The sequence below is a fragment of the Mytilus edulis genome, chromosome 3, assembly GCF_963676685.1.
Source record: "Mytilus edulis chromosome 3, xbMytEdul2.2, whole genome shotgun sequence".
Lineage (NCBI taxonomy): Eukaryota > Metazoa > Mollusca > Bivalvia > Mytilida > Mytilidae > Mytilus > Mytilus edulis.
The window spans coordinates 44,648,496-44,668,075 of NC_092346.1; the positions used below are offsets into that span (position 1 = coordinate 44,648,496).

A 19,580-nucleotide genomic window follows, 5' to 3' on the forward strand; every position below is an offset into this window, starting at 1 on the left:
CTAGAGAACACAAATTATTTAAATAGCTTATTTGCTACGGACACATTTTCATTGTTTTAGCATATCTTACATTTTTTTAAGAGGACTTCCGAAACTTTTTTATTTACTTCCGCCTTCTACTAAACCAAAAAATGGTAAGACAAACGAAGTAAAAATAGATCTAACTTGTTTAGAAGTTAGCATAGCATATCATGATATAGATTTGACTTGAATAACTCCTGATCTTCACCTCAAAAGCCTTTTAATTGAATTTGTTAAGATAAAATCAGGATGACATGAAAGGGGCGGATTTTCAGGGTTGGAAAAAGTTATCTTTTTTGTTTTGTAATTTAATATGAGGCAGGCATTAGCTGTGAAAGTGGACGAAGTCTGTATGAATTTTATTTTTAATTCAAACATGTTAAAAAAAGAAACGGAAATACCATAACGTTTCCGATTTTGGTTCTGTTGACGAGACTGTTGTTATGGATTTTAGTTGTGGCGTTATTTAATATATAAAGTCATATTCAATGTTAACAAAGAAATGCTGTCATCAGTTAACGTTTTTTTTGCTGTCATCAGTTAACGTTTTTTTTCATATCAAACAATTATTTGAAATCATCGAAATTGGTATAGAGTTCCTTCCTAATACTATATTTTACTAGTCCAAATAATTATGACGTCTGGCAAGGCTATTTTAAAAAAATTAAAAATAGCCTTGCCAGACGTCATAATTATTTGGACTAATATTTTACTAGACTGATAAATATATATTTTATTCAAAGTCTCATGCAAACAAGAATGAAAAAAGAAAGTTGATTTCTGCGCAGATGCAGGGATTTAAAAAAGTCTGAAAAAAAAAGTTAACGATTTTGGATTCATTAGTAAAATGAAAGTTGTTTTTTTATTTTTCTACCCTAATCATGGTAATTGGGGACTTCGTCCCCATATAATTATGAAAAATGACAAATACAATACTACTGTGTTTTATGTTGTAGGCACAGAATGTCCAGGTGTGTGATATAGATCCTGAAGTAACTTCCAGATTGAAAAAATTTCGATTTAGAAAAGAGAAAAATATAGCAGCACTTTTGTGTAAGTGCTGTTGCAATAACTTATTACTGAATGTTTTGCATGATATGAATATAAAATTAACAAAAATTATACTTGAATACAAAAGTAGATTTTTTATAATGTTATAAGAGCAAAATTAGAGAGAAAAAAATTGATTTGACGACAAAATTGAATTTTGACCAATGAAAAACTGAGATCATTTGAACCACTCTTTGATTTTTAATATTTTCCATATATATATATATATATGTATTCATGCCTGTTTTTGGTTTACATATTTCTGTTATATAATATATCTTCTTTTTTTTTATAGTGAAAATAGATAAAGAAAAAGGAGTAGTGTTAGAAGAAGAATATGAGGTATTGATTTCAAACATTTAAGGTTGTGTACAGTTGATATTTAATAAATCTGGAATCTCGAAAAAATCTTTAATTATTCTGATAAGTTGTGCATGTATTGTTAATTTATCTTAACTTAACTGTTATATTTTTAGGATTGCACAATAGAGGAATTACAAGCAGAGCTTCCAGAATGTCAGCCTCGCTATTTAGTTGTTAGTTATGTAAGACAACACAGTGATGGTAGAGTGTCTTATCCTTTATGTTTTATATTCAGTAGTCCAGCAGGTAGGTACACATAACTGTTAAAAGTTGTTTGCGCTCATGCAAAAAATATTTGTCCCCTTTCAGAAATACATTTCTTCCGTTATGATAAGGACATTTATAATTATTACCCAGCTTGTGCATGTACTGTTTTACCTCTGTCTGTCCATTCGTCCATCTGTCCCATGAATATTTTTCATGGCATCTTTCGCTGGAACTACATCATAAGGATTTCTGAAACTTAGTTTCAGGGTTTATAAGTATTTTTCAGCTTTACCGTGTGATGTGTTTTCAGATTCATTACTCAACAACTTCCTGTTTACCAAAATATTTTGGCGTGGTATTATCAAAGCTCACAGTTTCACTTGTTTTAAATATATCCAAATGGTATTACTATTATTGATTTACATCATAAAGATTAGCATTTTATATTGAATTCAAATTTTAAAGAAATACAATAACACTTATAATATTTTTGGCTAAGCATCCAACCTTGACAAATTTTAACACATGTAAATGAACCATTTCGTTTTATTTTTCAGGATGTAAACCAGAACAACAAATGATGTACTCAGGATCCTTACATGCTCTTATACAACAGACTGGTCTTACTAAGGTAATACTTTTGTATGTGTAATCAACTGGCTAGAAATGTATTGTATTGTATATGTAGGTCTTTCTGCTTTCATTTTCCAATGAAAGTGATGGTCTGAAATAGGAGCAGAACTGTCCTTGGCCGTTTTGAACATTTCACATTTATTCACATGAAATAAGTGGTAATTATCTTCATACCAGCCAAACCATTATTCTGCACTCTTAAAAAAACTTCGAATATGTACAGTTATCAATGTTTCTGATTGAATGACATGAAGAGTTAAATTCTCTGCATACCTGTCTGTATTGCAAGAAAAGAGACATTATAATCTTGAAAAAAATAAAATGTTATTTCTTCAATAATAAATAAAAGAACACTTACCTTAAAATAACCTTTTTATTCTACCACAAAAATTGAAGAATTTTTGGTCGTATATTGGTATGACGTTGGTGTCGTTGTCCAAAGACATTTGGTTTTTGCACTATAACATTAGTATAAGTTAAAAGGAATCTATGAAATTTAAACACAAGGTTTATGACCATAAATAGAAGGTAGGGATTGGTTTTGGGAGTTTTGGTCCCAACAGTTTAGGAATAAAGGGCACAAAAGGGCCCAAATAAGCATTTTTTTGGTTTTCGCACAATTACTTTAGTATAAGTAAACAGAAATCTATGAAATTTAACATAAGGATTATGACCACAAAAGGAAGGTTGGGATTGATTTTGGGAGTTTTGGTCTCAACAGTTTAGGAATAAGGGGCCAAAAAAAGGTTCCAAATAAGCATTTTTCTTGGTTTCACAATTACTTTAGTATAGGTAAATAGAAATCTATGAAATTTTAACACAAGGTTTATGTTTTACATACACTAACCTTCAAATACAATACCCTAAACTTAAGCTTAATGTTTTCAACATCAATAACTTTCTGGTTATCACATTTATTTCAGACTTATGATATAAGAAGTGTAGAAGAATTAACAGAAGAATGGCTTCTGGATCAGCTTGCAAAAGTTTAGAAGAACACAGTTATGCAATTTATTTTCTAGTATTTATTATTTTCCCACCAGTCAGTTGCTCAAGTTTAATTGTAAATTTTTGCAAATGTTTTAGATAATTGTCTCTCAAACTTTTGTTTACATGCACTGTGCTATGTATCTTTGTCATGGTTTTATGATCTAATTATCACTAATTTGAGTTTAATTTGAAATAGATGTGTAGCAATTTTGGGGCTTTCAGTGCTTAATCATTCAATTTCAATATGAAAAAAAATCATTAACAGTTCGTTTGTTAGAAGAACTGCTTATCAAAAAATTAGATTGTGCCAATCAATGCCATAAAGGTATCATATGCAATTTAAAAGCAAACTAAAGCATAAAATTTATTTTTATTTTAAACTGGCTACAGCCATATGCTGGTTCCAATGATGGCTGTATACAGATTATGAATAAAAATTCCCAACTTTAAAAAATATCATTTTAACAAAGTTTGGTGAGAGAGAAAAAGCATTCAACGACATTCTGAAACCAAAAAGTTGAAATAGATCATCTCTATCTAATTATTTATAAAGAATAAAGTAAATTTTTCATTTAACCAAAAATATGTATATATTTCAGGATAATAAACCAGTATTACATGCTTGTATATAATATATAAAGTTTTAGCATATATTTTAAATTAGTTATTGAGTTCAGCATAATTTTAGTGTATAATTAGTATGAAATTGGATAAATAGTTGAATTATGAGTTGTTTTTATTACTTATGGAAAATACTGTAGTCATTCTTTGTGTTCCATGATTTGATTGGTTATCAATAATAAATGTAAATGCTTAAATCGCTATTGAATAGGCTATACCCTACATGCATTTGTTTTTTTATTCTCAAAAAATCTGACATCTTTGTTTATTTATTTCAAATATTATCAATTGCAACAAAATGTTAATGCTTAAGTGTATATGGTTATGTATTTTAGACTTCCTTATATTTAGCAATATTTTGAAAAACAGCTTAATGCCACTAACATGAATTCAACTAGCACTTTCTTTGTGTTTATGAAATATTTATTTGTATAGTTTTCACTTTTTTTGTCATTCATGAATGCAAATAAATATTTTATGAACTTAAACAATGTAATCAATGCATCATATTTACATAGGGACCACAAGAAGTTACGTTGATAATCTTTCCCAGTTGTTCATCTTTTTTTAACAATTTTTGTCACAAACATGCATTTATTTGATATTGCCGTATTTGTTAAATCTTTGAAGATTAATTGTTACTTTTGTAATGTCATCATCATATCTATCTGGGATATTCTAAATTTGTATCTGGTTATAGCAGTCATTCCTGTAATTTTGTAATTGATTTTTGATTTTACATTCCATTGAATGGAAATATTGTTTAGATTTCTTTGTTTGTTTGTTTGTTAATTAAATATATTGTAAAATAAATTACAGTATGAGATAAAATGTTTATTTTCCATGATGTATTTGCATTACAAGAAATGAAATGGTCTCCCTTGTTAAAACCCCAATAAGTAGTTATGTATTTTATCTTTTTTTAAAGAAATATTCTATGTTTAAATGTCTGCAACATCATATGAAATGAAATTAAATTCAACAAAATATTTTGTGAAAAATACTCTATAACCAATCTGCTGTATAAGACTGTTGATCGGTTTGGTAAAGAAAATAAAAATATTTATAAATCAGAACTTTTTGGTGTACAATTGTTTTTAAAACACTATGCATTCTGTAATATATTTTGTGCAAATATCAGTACTTTTGATTTTACAATTGTTTCTAAGCACTAAGAGTTCTCTAGTATATATTTGTATTTTGTGCAATACATGAACGAGTACCTTAATATTTTGTGTACTTTTAAAGTATCTGTAACATGTTATCTTCTTTTTTAAAATCTGTTGAAATGATTTTTTTCCAAGAAATTACTCTTTATCACATATAGTTTGTACTATACTGTTGCTGTATAGGTAAATTAGTTTGCATATTTTGGTTAGTATATAAAAAACCTCAGTACTTACAAAAAAAAATCTTATTTATTTAGTTTCTGTTACTTGTGACTGTCTTTAGAAAAAAAATAAGTAGTTATACTATCTTAATGACAAGTATGTGACTTACCTCTTTAAATAAAGTTACAAATAAGTTTAATTTGTTTGTTTTCTCTTCTCCATCCAATAGGAAAAATTCATGTTTTTTTTCAGAGCTAATATAAAAAAGAAGATGTGGTATGATTGCCAATGAGACAACTGTCCACAAGAGACCAAAATGACACAGACATTAACAGCTATAGGTCACCGTACAGCCTTCAACAATGAGCAAAGCCCATACGGCTTAGTCAGCTATAAAAGGCCCCAATATGTCAATGTAAAACAATTCAAATGAGAAAACTAACAGCCTTATTTATGTATTAAAAAAATGAACGAAAAACAAATATGTAACACATAAACAAACGACAACCACTGAATTACAGGCTCCTGACTTGGGACAGGCACATACATCAATAATGTGGCGGGGTTTGCCAGCAACAACTGTATCAAAGCTAAACAAAGGTCTAATTCACTATGCCATAGTTAGAGAACAGTTTAGCGGTCAATAATCTAGTTTATTCTTGCCACTGTTGCCAGGAGCTGGAAAATTAGTTGTTATTGACATGGAATAAAGTGCTGTAAGATATTATGTTTTTGACCAGTCTGTATGTCCATGAGTCTTTCTGTCAGTCAGTCCGTCCTGTTCTTGTCATCTCAACTCCTTTGAAACAACACAGCAGAATTTCCTGAAAACTGTGTAGATTACAATGACAAACAATGATCCATTTTTTTTTCTAGGAGCAATATACTACTGCAACAGTTTGTCATCACAACTCCTCTGAATGTACACAACAGAATTTCTTGAAACTTTGAAGAAAATAAGGATATATCATACCTGTCAACTGACTTGTATTCTGCGGGTGTGACTCAAGATTTTCACAATTCTGAGGGATCACCCGGGACACCCGCCGGGTCATTGAAATAACCCGGGAATTCCGAAAATGACACGATTTCACCCGTATTTCTTAGCCTTGAGATTGATTTCATAAGTAATATTCCTTTGAAATACCGGCAAATTCGTAATTCTTCCATGAACAGGAAGTTCATCTAGCTATCTAATCTATCAAATTAAGTGACCCATTAAGTGCATGGCTTCACTTGACAGCTTTGGTGTCAAACACACTGTTAATTAACACCAATTACCTAAGCTTTAGGTCGTAAACATATTTCAACTAGAGTTATTTCCCCTTATTTGTCACCATTCAAAATTATTCCTTATATTTCCGTTTTATGGGTGAAAAAGATTAAATCATAAAAATATATAATTCAAATACATATTGAAAAATAACTTTTCATTATTTTTATACCTTTTATATACAATTTTTTTTTAAAAGTTGAAAATTATTTTTTACATTTATACTTCCTTTAACCAAGTGAACATTATAAGAAAAATGTACCATAAATACTGAAATTTAGCTCGAAAAAGTTTGTACACGTTGTGACCTGAGATTTGATTCTTCAATGCAGGTCATGACCTGCATTTTCATCGTCACAGGTTGACAGGTATGTCATATGTTTATGTGCATATTGCCTAGAAATATTTATCAGTTGACTTTTGTAGGTGAACTTATGGATATACCATATCCATTGGATGTTGGCTGTGTACGGATTGAATAAAGTTTTAGATGCAGGATTTTTTTATTAGTTGTAAGTGGCTTTGAACTAGCTGTCAGTAACCGTGAGTACTCTCAGATCTGTACTTAATGTAATTTTGTAGTTGGGATGTACAAGTACCCGGCCACATCCACTCTGTGTTTTTGTTAGATGTATATCTGTTTGTATCCATCTGATAACTAAAGCCTTTTTCAATTAATTTTTATAGTTTGTTCATTTTTTTGTACTGTTACATGACTGTGCATGGTAAAGGGAGGTTTGAGATCCCGCTTACATGTTTAACCCCGTAACATTCTCAGTCTGTATGTATGTGTCTGTCCCAAATCAGGAGCCTGTAGGTCAGTTGTCTTTGTTTGGTGCTGTGTTACATGTTTGTTTTTCCTTTATATTTTTGTGTACATAAATAAGGCTATTAGTTTTCTCATTTGAATTGTTTAAGATTTGTCATTTCAGAGACTTTTATTAGCTGATTGCAGTATGGGCTTTATTGTAGGCCATACTATGACCTATAGTGGTAAAGTTCTGTGTCATTTGGTCACTTGTCACACCACATCATCTTTTGTTATATTAAAAAATTTCACCACACTTTTCTCTTGTGCAACCAAATAGAACAATGAATTTGATGAGCATCCCAATAGTGATGAGTTGTTATGTGTGTGTGTGTCTTTTGAATCTACATGACTCCTTCTTCCTGTTTTCAGATAATTTCAAGGGGTAGTATGCTTAGTATAACAAGTTTATACAACCCATGCTTTCTTGTTTATGAACAAATTAGCATGACTTAAATGAAAAACTGAATAGACAATAGTTTATGTTATATTTATTTACATTATATACACAACATGTTTAGATGAATAAATTATAATATATTTTAACTTAATTCTTATCTTCAAATTTTCTTTCCAAGACATGACAGAAATACAAACTTATTACAAAATATCTTGATAACATTATATATTTTTTTTAATAACCATTTCATAATAGATGGTTTTACATTGCTTCATGGAATGTTTTTTCTGTCAATTGAAAAAAACAATAAAAGTGTGCCATACTAAATGCTTAAATGGTAGGCACTATAACAATTATCACAGATTTAAAAAGAGTCACTTGTAAATATGCAGTTCATCAGTCCACTTGAGGGTTATTCTGAAACAAATATTCCGCCTGAAAGTAGAAAAATAATTTGTTATTATAACATAATAATGAATAGGTTTTCAACACTTTAATCTAAAGACATTTGCAGTTATGATAAAATAAAAAAGAATCAATCATTGCGTCTTTAAGACTTCTGCATCTACAACTTTCTTTAGGACCACTGAACAAATCATATATTGTAATGACTCCAAAGGAAAAACACACTTATTTCAGCTTATATAAGAGCTTGTCATGAGAATATGTTTGCAATTGTGGTCAGCACTCTAAAAAAAACCTGCCGAATATTTAAATGGTCCCATTCTTATTTAAATATCTTTCTTTTGACATTGTAAGAAGCACATAAGAAAACTCTATTAATTTTGCTTTCATTTTCGAAGCCTTCAGATGCCTTTAAAGGTCCATAGCTCTTGAGTCCTTATGATAATTTTTACTTTTAGTGGACCATATAGTCAAAAAGATATACAAGCTACGGTTCTGCACACTTGAACTTTTGTAAGCAATACTGTTCGGTCCATTTTTCACTCAAAAACCATTTTAACTTAATACACACAGTAGAAACTTACCAAATAATCTAATGGATCATCAGGTCTAGTTTTACAACAATCGATTAACCCTTGTGTTAGTGTAGGCATCACATGTTTCATTAGGTAATTCCTTAGTGGTATAGATTGGGCCTCTAATAATTCATACTCTTCCCTCTTCACTTCATTTAGTCTTGACGTCTGATAAATAAATAATACAATACTTCAATATAGATCAACCATCAGTTAAAAAACCTAAACATCTCCAGACTATAATCAGATTTCAAATTTGTACATTTTTCATTATTTTGAACAAAATTAAAACATGCTAAGGCAATATTTTGGCAGGTCAAAAAAAAAATTCTTTCATAGAAATAAAATAATTCCATCTGGACTCTCAGATTTTTTTTGTGATTAATTCTTGTTTAATTTTGAATCTTTTTTTTCTTTTAAAGCTGTCCATGATAAAAATTCATTCATAATGTGAAAAAATCTAAAAGTAGTCATTTTGATATTAATGGCAATATGAGAAAAACGGAGTAGTATAAACGTTTGACCATGTATTCTTAAAAGCATTACAGTGACAGATTTTATTGACAGTATGTTTTTTCTGTGGTTGTGTTGATGTTTCATTGACATATACCAAACATTTCTGTTAATATCAAATCCTTTGTGATCTTTTCAATTTTCATTTAAATCTTAAAAATTGGTAATCTTTGGGTCTTACCCATTCCTCTTGTCTTTGTTTTCTAAGATTAGATTCTTCTGCTTCCTTCCTTTCTCTCTCTTGTCTTTCTTCTGTTTCTTTTTTAAGTCTTGCTTCTTCTTCTTGTCGTCTCATTTCTTCCAATTCTTCAGGAGTTGGACCTGAATTAAAATTATTTGCTGGTAAGTTTTTCAATAATCAACAAAAAATAATGCTTGTTGGCAAAAGTAAGTTAATGTTTGTCAAAAGAGGTAGATTACTATAGACTGAATAAATAAAATAATTTCTAACTTTCCTTTATTCTGTAATCTTTTATAAATACATTAAAATGACCAAAAATCTGCCTGGTTTTAGATAACTTTACAAATGGCTATTACAGCTTCCTCAGTTGTACCTACAAATAATGTACAAGTTTATATTACTGACTGTCATGCAGTGTTTTACTTACCATAATTCCTTGCTCCTCCAATCACTTTCTTCATCTTATCTACTGTATCTTTCATCATTTTAGAATCATCTTTAGTTACATCTAATTTAACAATATCAATTTCACGTTCATCAAAATATGTCAGAACTGTATTTTCTTCATCATTATTGTCTCTGTAAGTTTTCAGTCTTCTGTTCAGTTCCGTTTCTGTGTTGTGTGTACCATGTACCACACTTTCAGGAAGGTTCATCACACGGTTACGTAAGAACTCATCTGTGGCTTCCAAACAGAACATAAATTCTGGCATTAATTTCTTATCATAGTTTCCCTCCTTGTCAGCTTCCTCTGCCTCTTCTGCATCTGTGGCTGAAAAATAAAATTTCTCATATCAAATATTGCTGACTGTTTTAATCCTTATCCAATAACGTTTATTACAAGTAATAAATTAGTTATTTATTAATATACAAACTAACAAAGTGGACATTGCTCCTTATTGCAGACTTTATATAAAAATAAAATTGGGTTTGGTTGCCAATGAGACAACTCATCACAAGACCAAATGACACAGAAATTAAGAACTATAGGTCACCATATGGTCTTCAAAAAATGAGCAAAGCCCTTTTGATAGATGATCTTTATATTGCAGCAAGACATTTCCATTTTGATTTTCATTCAAAATCTTCAACACAGAATGTTTTTATTTTTTATGAATTTGATCACTGATTAAAGTTTTGAAAAATTTATGACATCATTGAGATTGGTAAAGCATATTGAAGCAGTGTCTGACTTCTTACCATTGAATAAGCCATCTTCTTCATTTTCTACATGATCTTTCAGCTTAGGGAAACCATCTAAGACAAAACCTTGATTCTGACATGGCATGGAATGTAATTTCTCTTTATAAAATTGTAAGACTTTAGAATCTGTCAATTTGTTATTATTTCCAGCCATTTCCTCTTGGATCTGGTCTAGTAATTCTTGTGCTTCCTGTGCCTTGTTATCATCTTCATCCTCACCCTCTTCCTCAGTATCTGCACGTCGTGCTTGGGCTTTCTGAAAAGAAAAAAAATTGTGATAATGACAGATCTTTGATTTTGTTTCTGTTTGAACTTTAAAAGAAGACAATTTATAGCTTGAGATATTGTACAAACACTACAAGTTGTCCTTTAGATGTCTTTTAGTTATTATTCATGTAAGCTCATTTACAGGCCTAAGTCATCATGTCGGACAATAACTCAAAAATCCTTAATTTTCATGAAACTTTGGTGAGTTGTTTAAATATTTATTGACGTAAGCTTCCTTTTTTTTTTTATATAAATTTTAGATTTAACGTTTCTGAGTTAAAGGATTTTATTATTTATTCATAAAAAGAGGGGATTTGCCAGTTTTCAGACATTTGCTCAAAAATGGTATGGTGATTGATCTACTACTTAAATAAGCTACCGTTGTTTTTTTTAAATTTCTTATATGGCATTGAGTGGTAATGGAACTTTATTTGTTAAAAAAGCGACAGGCGCACATCATGCGCTTAAGGCACAGCTCTTAATTTGGGTGTTGGGTTGCAAATTTATTTGTCTCATTTTAGACTTTGTTACTAATACTAATAAGTTATAATGAAACTTGTAACTTTAAATCTCTTACCAGGTCATCAATAGCTTGATCAATGACATCTTTGATTTTGATATGATGTAACTTGTAGAATTCACAAAGCTGTTGAATAACCGTTGTCTTTCCTGAAGCTGGTGGACCCAATACACAAATTCTCAATGGCTGAAAAGAAATTTTTTATAATTAAACAAAACAATAAATTGCATATAAAATCAATTAATCCACTGTACATATCAAGTAGCTATGTAATGAGAATGAAAGAATTTCAACTTGCATTTTTTTATGCAAAACAAGACAGTTTTAAATAAATAAAAAATACATGTGACATAATGGATTTGCTTTTAGAAAACAATTTTCTTGTTAAACTGATCATACATAGCTTACAGAAAAATATGATAATTTGAAAGGTCACAAGTTTTAATTTGCTTCATTATGAAATTAAAAGTACCTGTAATTTCCTTGAATCTTTGTATTCTTTGATGGTTTGCATGATATTATCTACCATTCCAGATTCTGAAACCCAGCTGATTCTCATGTTCTCTTTCACATTAACAGCATCCATTCTAAGGTTTACCAGCAACATGTCAAAGTCTGCTTGCTGAAAATTAAATGTAAAAGTGAAAACGTGTACATTCTAAAACTATCTATTTAACATTGCAAATAAGTTTGTGGTATTGTTAAGTCTTAATGGGTTTAGATTAATAAAATCCTCATTTAAATTAAACCAAATTCTTTATCTAACTTTTTGAATATTGTTTATGGTGATACTGGTTTAGAAGAGCTGTAAATTAAGAATATAAGACTTCTATATTTCTCTTCTACTTTACATCAAAATAATGTTTTTAAAGACATGACACACAGAATGATAAGAGCAATTGTAAACATATTTAACATTTCAGTGGCAGATCCAGAACTTTTCCTAAGGGGGGGGGGGGGGGGGGGGGGGGGCCCACTGACTGACCTAAGGGGGGGGCCCGCTCCAGTCATGCTTCAATGATTCCCTATATAATCAACCAAATTTTTCCCACCAAAGGGGGGGCCCGGGCCCCCCAGGATCCGCCTATGCATTTTGGCAGATAACAACTTTTTAAAAATATGTTAACATTTATTTGAAAATATTCAAATTATCTCCCTTAGAACTTACCTCAATATCTTTATTTAACAAAGCTTCTTCCTTAGTGATTGATTTCACTTTTCCTGTTCCAAGACTTGAGCTAACAGCCTGCAATTACAGAAAAGTCAGGGTAAAATTAGGAAATTTATAATTATTAGTTTAAAATATAAGAAATCAATAATAATGCTGTTAAAAATTTGAACACAAATATCAAACTTAAAAAAGAAACAACTTAAAATGTGAGAAAGTTCTCTTGTCAACTGAAAGATTTTTTCTTCAGAAAAATAGAGTCAAATAAAATAACCATTGACTTACAGTTTGACCCAATTAGACTATAAAGTAAATATGGCAGATATCTTTTTTTATTAAATTAATTCTATATTTAGGGACGACATCAAAAGTTAAATGTAGGATAAAAAACTTAATTCACATAGTTTTTTCACTGACCCCCACCCCCCTCTTAACTTAATTTGGGAAAAATTGATTTACCAATAGGGATATATGTAAAAATCGATTTTAGATATACAAAACTTGCAGAATTTTAACCCCCCATCCCCAAACTATTTTATTTAAGTTTTTTATCCTACATCGATCTTTTGACGTCGTCCCTTACATATTGTAAAGTATACATACTTTGACAATTTCAAACAGAGTATTGTTGGAATCATCCTTTGCAATCAGATATCTCACTTTTGGTCGACTATCTGCAATATTTTGAATTACCCTGAAAAAAATATACATATAGTCAATATCTACATTTTCATGGTCGTTCTTGATTATCTCTTTTACTTTTCTGATCTTACATTGACCAGTATTTTGTATATGACAAAGTGATCTTTAAATTAAGTTAAAAGGTATGTATAAATTCTTAATTACAGTCATAGTGTAACTCCAATGTTTATCAAATTTAGTGCAAATATCTCCAACTACTATCAGGCCAGTAAGAGATACTAGTGACTTGAATTTATCAGAGGGAGTGTAAATACACAGAAAAATAAACTACCAAGGAAAAAATAAAATTGATACTTGGTTTAAACATAAAATTGGTACACTGTATCAAGACAAAACATGTAAAGAAACCATCTACAAATACCTACCCTGCTAAATCTTTGATGTGGATTGTAGGTATGACATTCTGTCCATCTCCAAAACATAAAAGCTGAGGTGCATTGTGCCAGGCAGACTGAAAGTGTCAAATGTGATAAAGTGATATATAAATGGTATATAATAAAATTATAACTGAATTAAACTAAACAAAAATATATCTATTTACACATGTTGTTTTTAAAAATGATGTATAGATAAATTGATTTAGAGACACCCTGACACTGTATACATGTGTAGCTAAAGCCAATCCTGAAAGCATCCATATGAAGACTAAAGTGATAGTTTGCCCAAAATATGACATTAAATTTTTAGACTGTTGCATATAAAATCATAAAAAAGTGCATAATGATCAAGGTTAATTATGGAAACAGTTCAGAACTCAAATTATACCACTTCTTCTATTTATAAACCTTCAATTAATCTGATTTGAAACAGACAATAATGTTACATTAATTAAAAAAAAATGTGATGGATATACATAATACAATATCTTTTGTGCAACTGTCATACAAGTAAAAGGTTGACATAGCTATAAAATCAGGTTTAATAAAAAAAAATCCACATTATCAAATGCCTGTTTCAAGTCAGGAATATGATAATGAGAGTTTTTATTCATTTAAGCTGTTGGTTTTGCATTTTGATTAGGAACTTTCCTTGAAGTTCAGTATATTTGTTATTTTAATTTTAACACATTTAAATTTATCTATATTTAACATAGCATATATAATGATTATTAAATCCTACAAAAACAATTTAAAATATAGACTAGACTGTTGGTTTTCCTGTTTGAATGGTTTTACACTAGTAATTTTGGGGCCCTTTAAAGGTTGTTGTTCAGTGTTCCATGTTGAAGGATGTACATTGACCTATAATGGTTTACTTTTATAAAAATTGTTATTTGGATGGAGAGTTGTCTCATTGGCACTCGCACCACATCTTCCCTATATCTATATGTAAGAAATTATGAATACTTACTTTGAACAAGTAATGGAAAATAGATTCCTCAGCACCATATGTCAAAGCAGATGCCACTACATATGTCACCAACTTAGCTTTGTTCTAGAAAAATAAAACAATTTTTCAAAAATGTATTACTCATGTTTTTTTGTGTATGCATACATGTAACACATTTCTATCTTCTAAATGTACAGTAAAGTTTGAAATTTAATTTGTTTACAGAGAATATGTCTCATTGGGTAATTGCACATTTGAAAAAGAATACTTTTGAATCATCTTTAAAAATAACCAAAACACTGGCAATAAAGCTTTAGGGTTTTAGTACATAAATAATTGAACATTTTCATTTATTTGATTTGAACAAAAATTTTCCGGGAAAAGGGAAAATATAAATATTTGCGCTAGACAAATTTTGTTTTTAAAAGTTCCAAGATGTTTACAGAGAATATGTTTCATTGGGTAATTGCAAATTTGAAAAAGAATACTTTTGAATCATCTTTAAAAATAACCAAAACACTGGCAATAAAGCTTTAGGGTTCTAGTACATAAATAATTGAACATTTTCATTTATTTGATTTGAACACAAATTTTGCGGGAAAAGGGAAAATATAAATATTTGAGCTAGACAAATTTTGGTTTTAATAGTTCCAAGTTGAAAACTTACAGTTTTTCCCATTTTGATAACAGTTTTCTCAGCACTGATATGTTCTTTGAAGTTAGGGTGTGGTTTCCTCCTCCTGTAGTCATCTTCTGTGAAAGGGATCTCTGGATCATCCTATAAACAACACCATATATTTTGTATTTAAAAAAAAATCATTTGAATCTTTGTTGATATTTTTTTTTACATATGGTGATATACATGTATATGTACATGTAACTTCACAATAACAAAATTATTACTAAGTTAAGTATATTTTTTGTGAGTTGCTGGTTTTCCCTAAAGAATTTTCTATTTAAGGAGTCCATATACAATCTATTCAGACTATTCCAGTTGTCTATATTTTTTCCCTAGCTTTAACACCATATTTACTACTTTACCAAATTTCAAAATGGTCATAAAAATTATAGTGATCAATAGATATTTGAATAGGTATTTACAAAATGATCTGGATTTTTTTTTTGGTAGAACAACATACATTTGTAGCAACCAAAATATACTTACGGGATCTAAAGATTTACTTTTAGCCCAGGTCATCACAGAAGATATTAATATAAACATCTTTGGTTTCTCTATTTTATCCAGGTCTGAATGGATCTCTGAAAAATATAAAATAAATTGATAAATCATTTTTTGAACAAAATGTAGAGCAAGTGTACATTCCAATTTTCTAACATTAAAACCAAAAACTTCTGAAAATTATTAAAATCACAAGATGGTATTTATGACATTGAATTTATAATCTGAAACAGTGTCTGTGTCAGAGAATTCATAGCAGCTTTGAAACCATCTCTATGTTCATATTCATTTTTCTCTGTGACTTGACTATGTGTATGGTTTATGATATCGGATATGTTCCTTACATTGTAACTATAATCCCCTTCCCTTTCATGAATATGACCTACTGATTTAGACTAATTAACAGATTTGTTATAACATGAGCAACATGACGGGTGCCACATGTGGAGCAGGATCTGCTTACCCTTCCAGGGCACCTGAGATTACTCCCAGTTTTTGGTGGGGTTCGTGTCGCCTATTCTTTAGTTTTATATGTTGTATCATGTGTACCATTGTTTGTCTGTTTGTCTTTTTTCATTTTTAGCCATGGCCTTGTCAGTTTATTTTTGATTTATGAGTTTGACTGTCCCTCTGGTACATTGCATCTTTTGTCCCTCTTTTATGAGAAAAAAGATCATTCATACCTGATACTGCCCAGACTGCCTCATCTATCTGATCAGGGTCCTGTGTAATGTCATACACTATCACATCACACTCTACTAGCTGTTCATATAACTGGTCCTTATTCTCAAACTGAAATTAAAAAAACATTGAAATATATTATCACATACATTAAAATTCTATGCAAAATATTGTTTTACAAAGGACATTTTTTATCTTTTTTAAGTAACAAAGATATTGAGTCAATGAATATCTAATTCGAACTTCTCTAATATATATAACTTCAAACTTAATGATTTATTGCATAAAATAATCATTTGAACAAACCCTGGTTACCCTCCGTAAGATCTAAATGTCTTAATTTGTAAACATCATTGTGTAACAGTGCACAGAGACAATATGATTTTCTGTTAAGGAAAAGAATATTTGCATTTTTTAAGAAATTAGAATCATAACATAATGATAAATTGTTTGCATTACATATTCCATTATTTTGTATATTACTAACATTGATGACTTCCTTGACAAAATCTGGTTTTGTTGTCTCTGCATCTTTGACGGTACCAACAATTTCATAGCATCCTTCTTTTGGTAGTGCAATAATAGAACTGCTAGTTGATCTGGCATCATCTTCTTCTTCTGGCTCTTCTAAAGATGCACCAACCACGCACCTAGATAAAAACTGCAATGAAAATTAGAATATTAATTAGCATCAGAATACAAGAAAATGGTGGTGAACAAATGCATCAATTCAATTATAGGTAAGCTTTACATTTTTGGAAAGAGGAATATTTGAGGGAGTTGGCACAAGAGTAAAATATCTTAAATAAACTAACCCTAATAGCTATTCATTGACAATACTCAGTGATCATCGAATGATTTGAATTTTGAAATTCTAGAACAACTGGGGACCTTTAACACCGAAACCAAATAAATATTGACACTCTTTAATTACTTAAGTAAAAGAAAATGACGTTTACACAACGATCATGATTTATCAGTAAGCAATATGCAAGTGCCAAGTAAATTATTTTATTTTATAAAGGGTTGCACAGTTTCAACATTGACAACAATAATCTTAAGTTAATAGACGATAATGACAATTACTGAATTACAAATAATTAGTTAATAAATTTACACAATCTGCATTTACCTTTGCTAAATTCTTTCCGTGGTAAGCATCCACCTGGTTAATAAACATGCGTTTACTTTTAGGTTTTTCTGCATCATCTTGAAAAGCCATTTTTCGTGCTTTGTTGTTGCTAAGGAAATGAACGGGAGACAACTCAAATTTGTTATTTATGTTAAGTTCGATAACTCTTTAGTGACAAAAAAAAATCAAAGCTCTAAAGTACAGTTAGTACAAAGTCATTTCCTGTTTATCTTCTCTTCATTTATTTAATCAATATAGATATATTGTATATAAATATACGAAAATATATTTTTTTTAAAACGAAAATCAAACAATAATCATCTTTGCTCATTTCTCACCTTTTTCATGACATTTTCACTCAAGTTTTAATGCTAACCATATCGGTTATCAGTTTCTACACTGAGACACCAAGCGAATTTGGGTTTTTATGCCCCACCTACGATAGTAGAGGGGCATTATGTTTTCTGGTCTGTGCGTCCGTTCGTTCGTCCATCCGTCCGTCCGTCCGTCCGTCCGTCCGTCCGTCTGTCTGTCTGTCTGTCTGTCCGGCGTAAACATGTCGCACCGTAACTTGAGAACGACTTATCCAAATTTCATGAAACTTAATATAGTTGTTTCTAATTATGGTCAAATGATCTGTATACTTTTTGGTTAAAATAAAATTAAAACTTTTTGAGTTACGGCACTTTGTAACTAAAACAGGGCCGGGGTGTTTTTTCACATGTCGCACTGTATCTAAAAAACGATTTTTGATTATTGCTTAAAACTTTACACACTTCTTAGTTATATTAATCTTAAGATCTGTATACTTTTTGGTGATGATTCAAAATTTCATTTTTGAGTTATTGAGTATTTTGTAAAAAAAGGGGGAGGTTTTTTTTGCTACATGTCGCGTCGTATCTCAAAAATGACTTATGGTTATTGCTTTAAACTTTACACACGTCTTTGGTATATCAATCGCAAGATCTGTATACTTTTTGGTGGTGATTCAAAATTTAATTTTTGAACTATTAAGTATTTTGTAAAAAAGGGGGAGGGTTTTTTTTACATGTCGTGCCATATATATCTCAAAAACAATTTATGATTATTGCTTTAAACTTTGCACACTTCTTTGTTATATTAATCTAAAGATCAGTATACTTTTTAGTTTTGATTCAAAATTTTATTTTAGTGAAATTTAGTTTTTTGTAAAAAGAAAAAAAGAAAAAAGAGGGGGGTTTCACATGTCCCGCCGTATTTCAAAAACAATATATGTTTATTACTTAAAACTTTCTCAGAAACTATTTATGATTGTTGCATTAAACTTCCACACCAGACGTCGGGCGTATCATGCGCTCATGGTGCAGCTGTTTATTAATTAATGTTAAACTCAGTAAAAGTGACACTCTCTAGAGTGTTACTACATATATCTGACAAAACATATTTTATTGTCTTTTGAAATTGAAATTTCTTCATAGTTAAAGATATAAAAGGGGCAAATAGAGGAAAGTGTTTAAGATGTGACGAATTTATTGGAAAAGCCAGGTGTGATTATTACGACTGCATTGCTTCTAAGCAAGAACGTGATAATGAGCGGAACCTCAATTTTTTTTTATATACTAATGTACCAGAAGATAAAATATATAAATATATCTATAGGTCTGTTTTTTGTTAATTAATATATGACAAGGTATATATTTTTGACCAAAAAAAAAATATGAACAGGGTGGGGTACTTGATGTCTCAGCTGCTCACCCCTACCCAAAAAAGTTTGAAGTGCCCCCCCCCCCCCCCCCCCCCCAGTCAGATACACCTACTCGGCGGTGTGCCATGAAGGTGAATTGATACGTAAATCAAAACAAAAAAGAAATAATGGTTTTTTTGGGGATATTAGTAAATATACTACATACCATATTATTTTGGATCACGTTTATAAAGACAGAAGATCACTGTAAACCTTTAAATTTTAAAGAGGGAAAACATGAAATTCTTTTCAATCTTAAAAATTGTGCATTTAATCCCATGTATTTCTGATATTGAAAATAAAA

General features: G+C 30.1%; 2 protein-coding genes across 2 annotated transcripts; one reads left to right on the forward strand and one right to left on the reverse strand.

The window, feature by feature from the left end:
• The first annotated feature begins 71 nt into the window (after window positions 1-71).
• Window positions 72-5,410, forward strand: LOC139516603 (glia maturation factor gamma-like). The gene is made up of 6 exons (XM_071306799.1): window positions 72-134; window positions 978-1,074; window positions 1,367-1,413; window positions 1,548-1,680; window positions 2,199-2,272; window positions 3,198-5,410. Exons 1-6 carry the CDS (start codon window positions 132-134, stop codon window positions 3,264-3,266), a joined length of 423 nt encoding a protein of 140 aa, XP_071162900.1. The 5' UTR covers window positions 72-131; the 3' UTR covers window positions 3,267-5,410.
• A 2,363-nt stretch (window positions 5,411-7,773) lies between these two features.
• On the reverse strand, window positions 7,774-17,706 carry LOC139516604 (adenylate kinase 7-like). The gene is made up of 16 exons (XM_071306800.1): window positions 17,554-17,706; window positions 16,909-17,082; window positions 16,424-16,532; window positions 15,726-15,820; window positions 15,228-15,338; window positions 14,582-14,665; window positions 13,597-13,682; window positions 13,133-13,223; window positions 12,530-12,607; window positions 11,834-11,983; window positions 11,419-11,547; window positions 10,572-10,830; window positions 9,799-10,143; window positions 9,372-9,511; window positions 8,687-8,845; window positions 7,774-8,132 (listed from the first exon to the last, which is right to left on the reverse strand). Exons 1-16 carry the CDS (start codon window positions 17,641-17,643, stop codon window positions 8,094-8,096), a joined length of 2,139 nt encoding a protein of 712 aa, XP_071162901.1. The 5' UTR covers window positions 17,644-17,706; the 3' UTR covers window positions 7,774-8,093.
• Window positions 17,707-19,580: the final 1,874 nt, after the last annotated feature.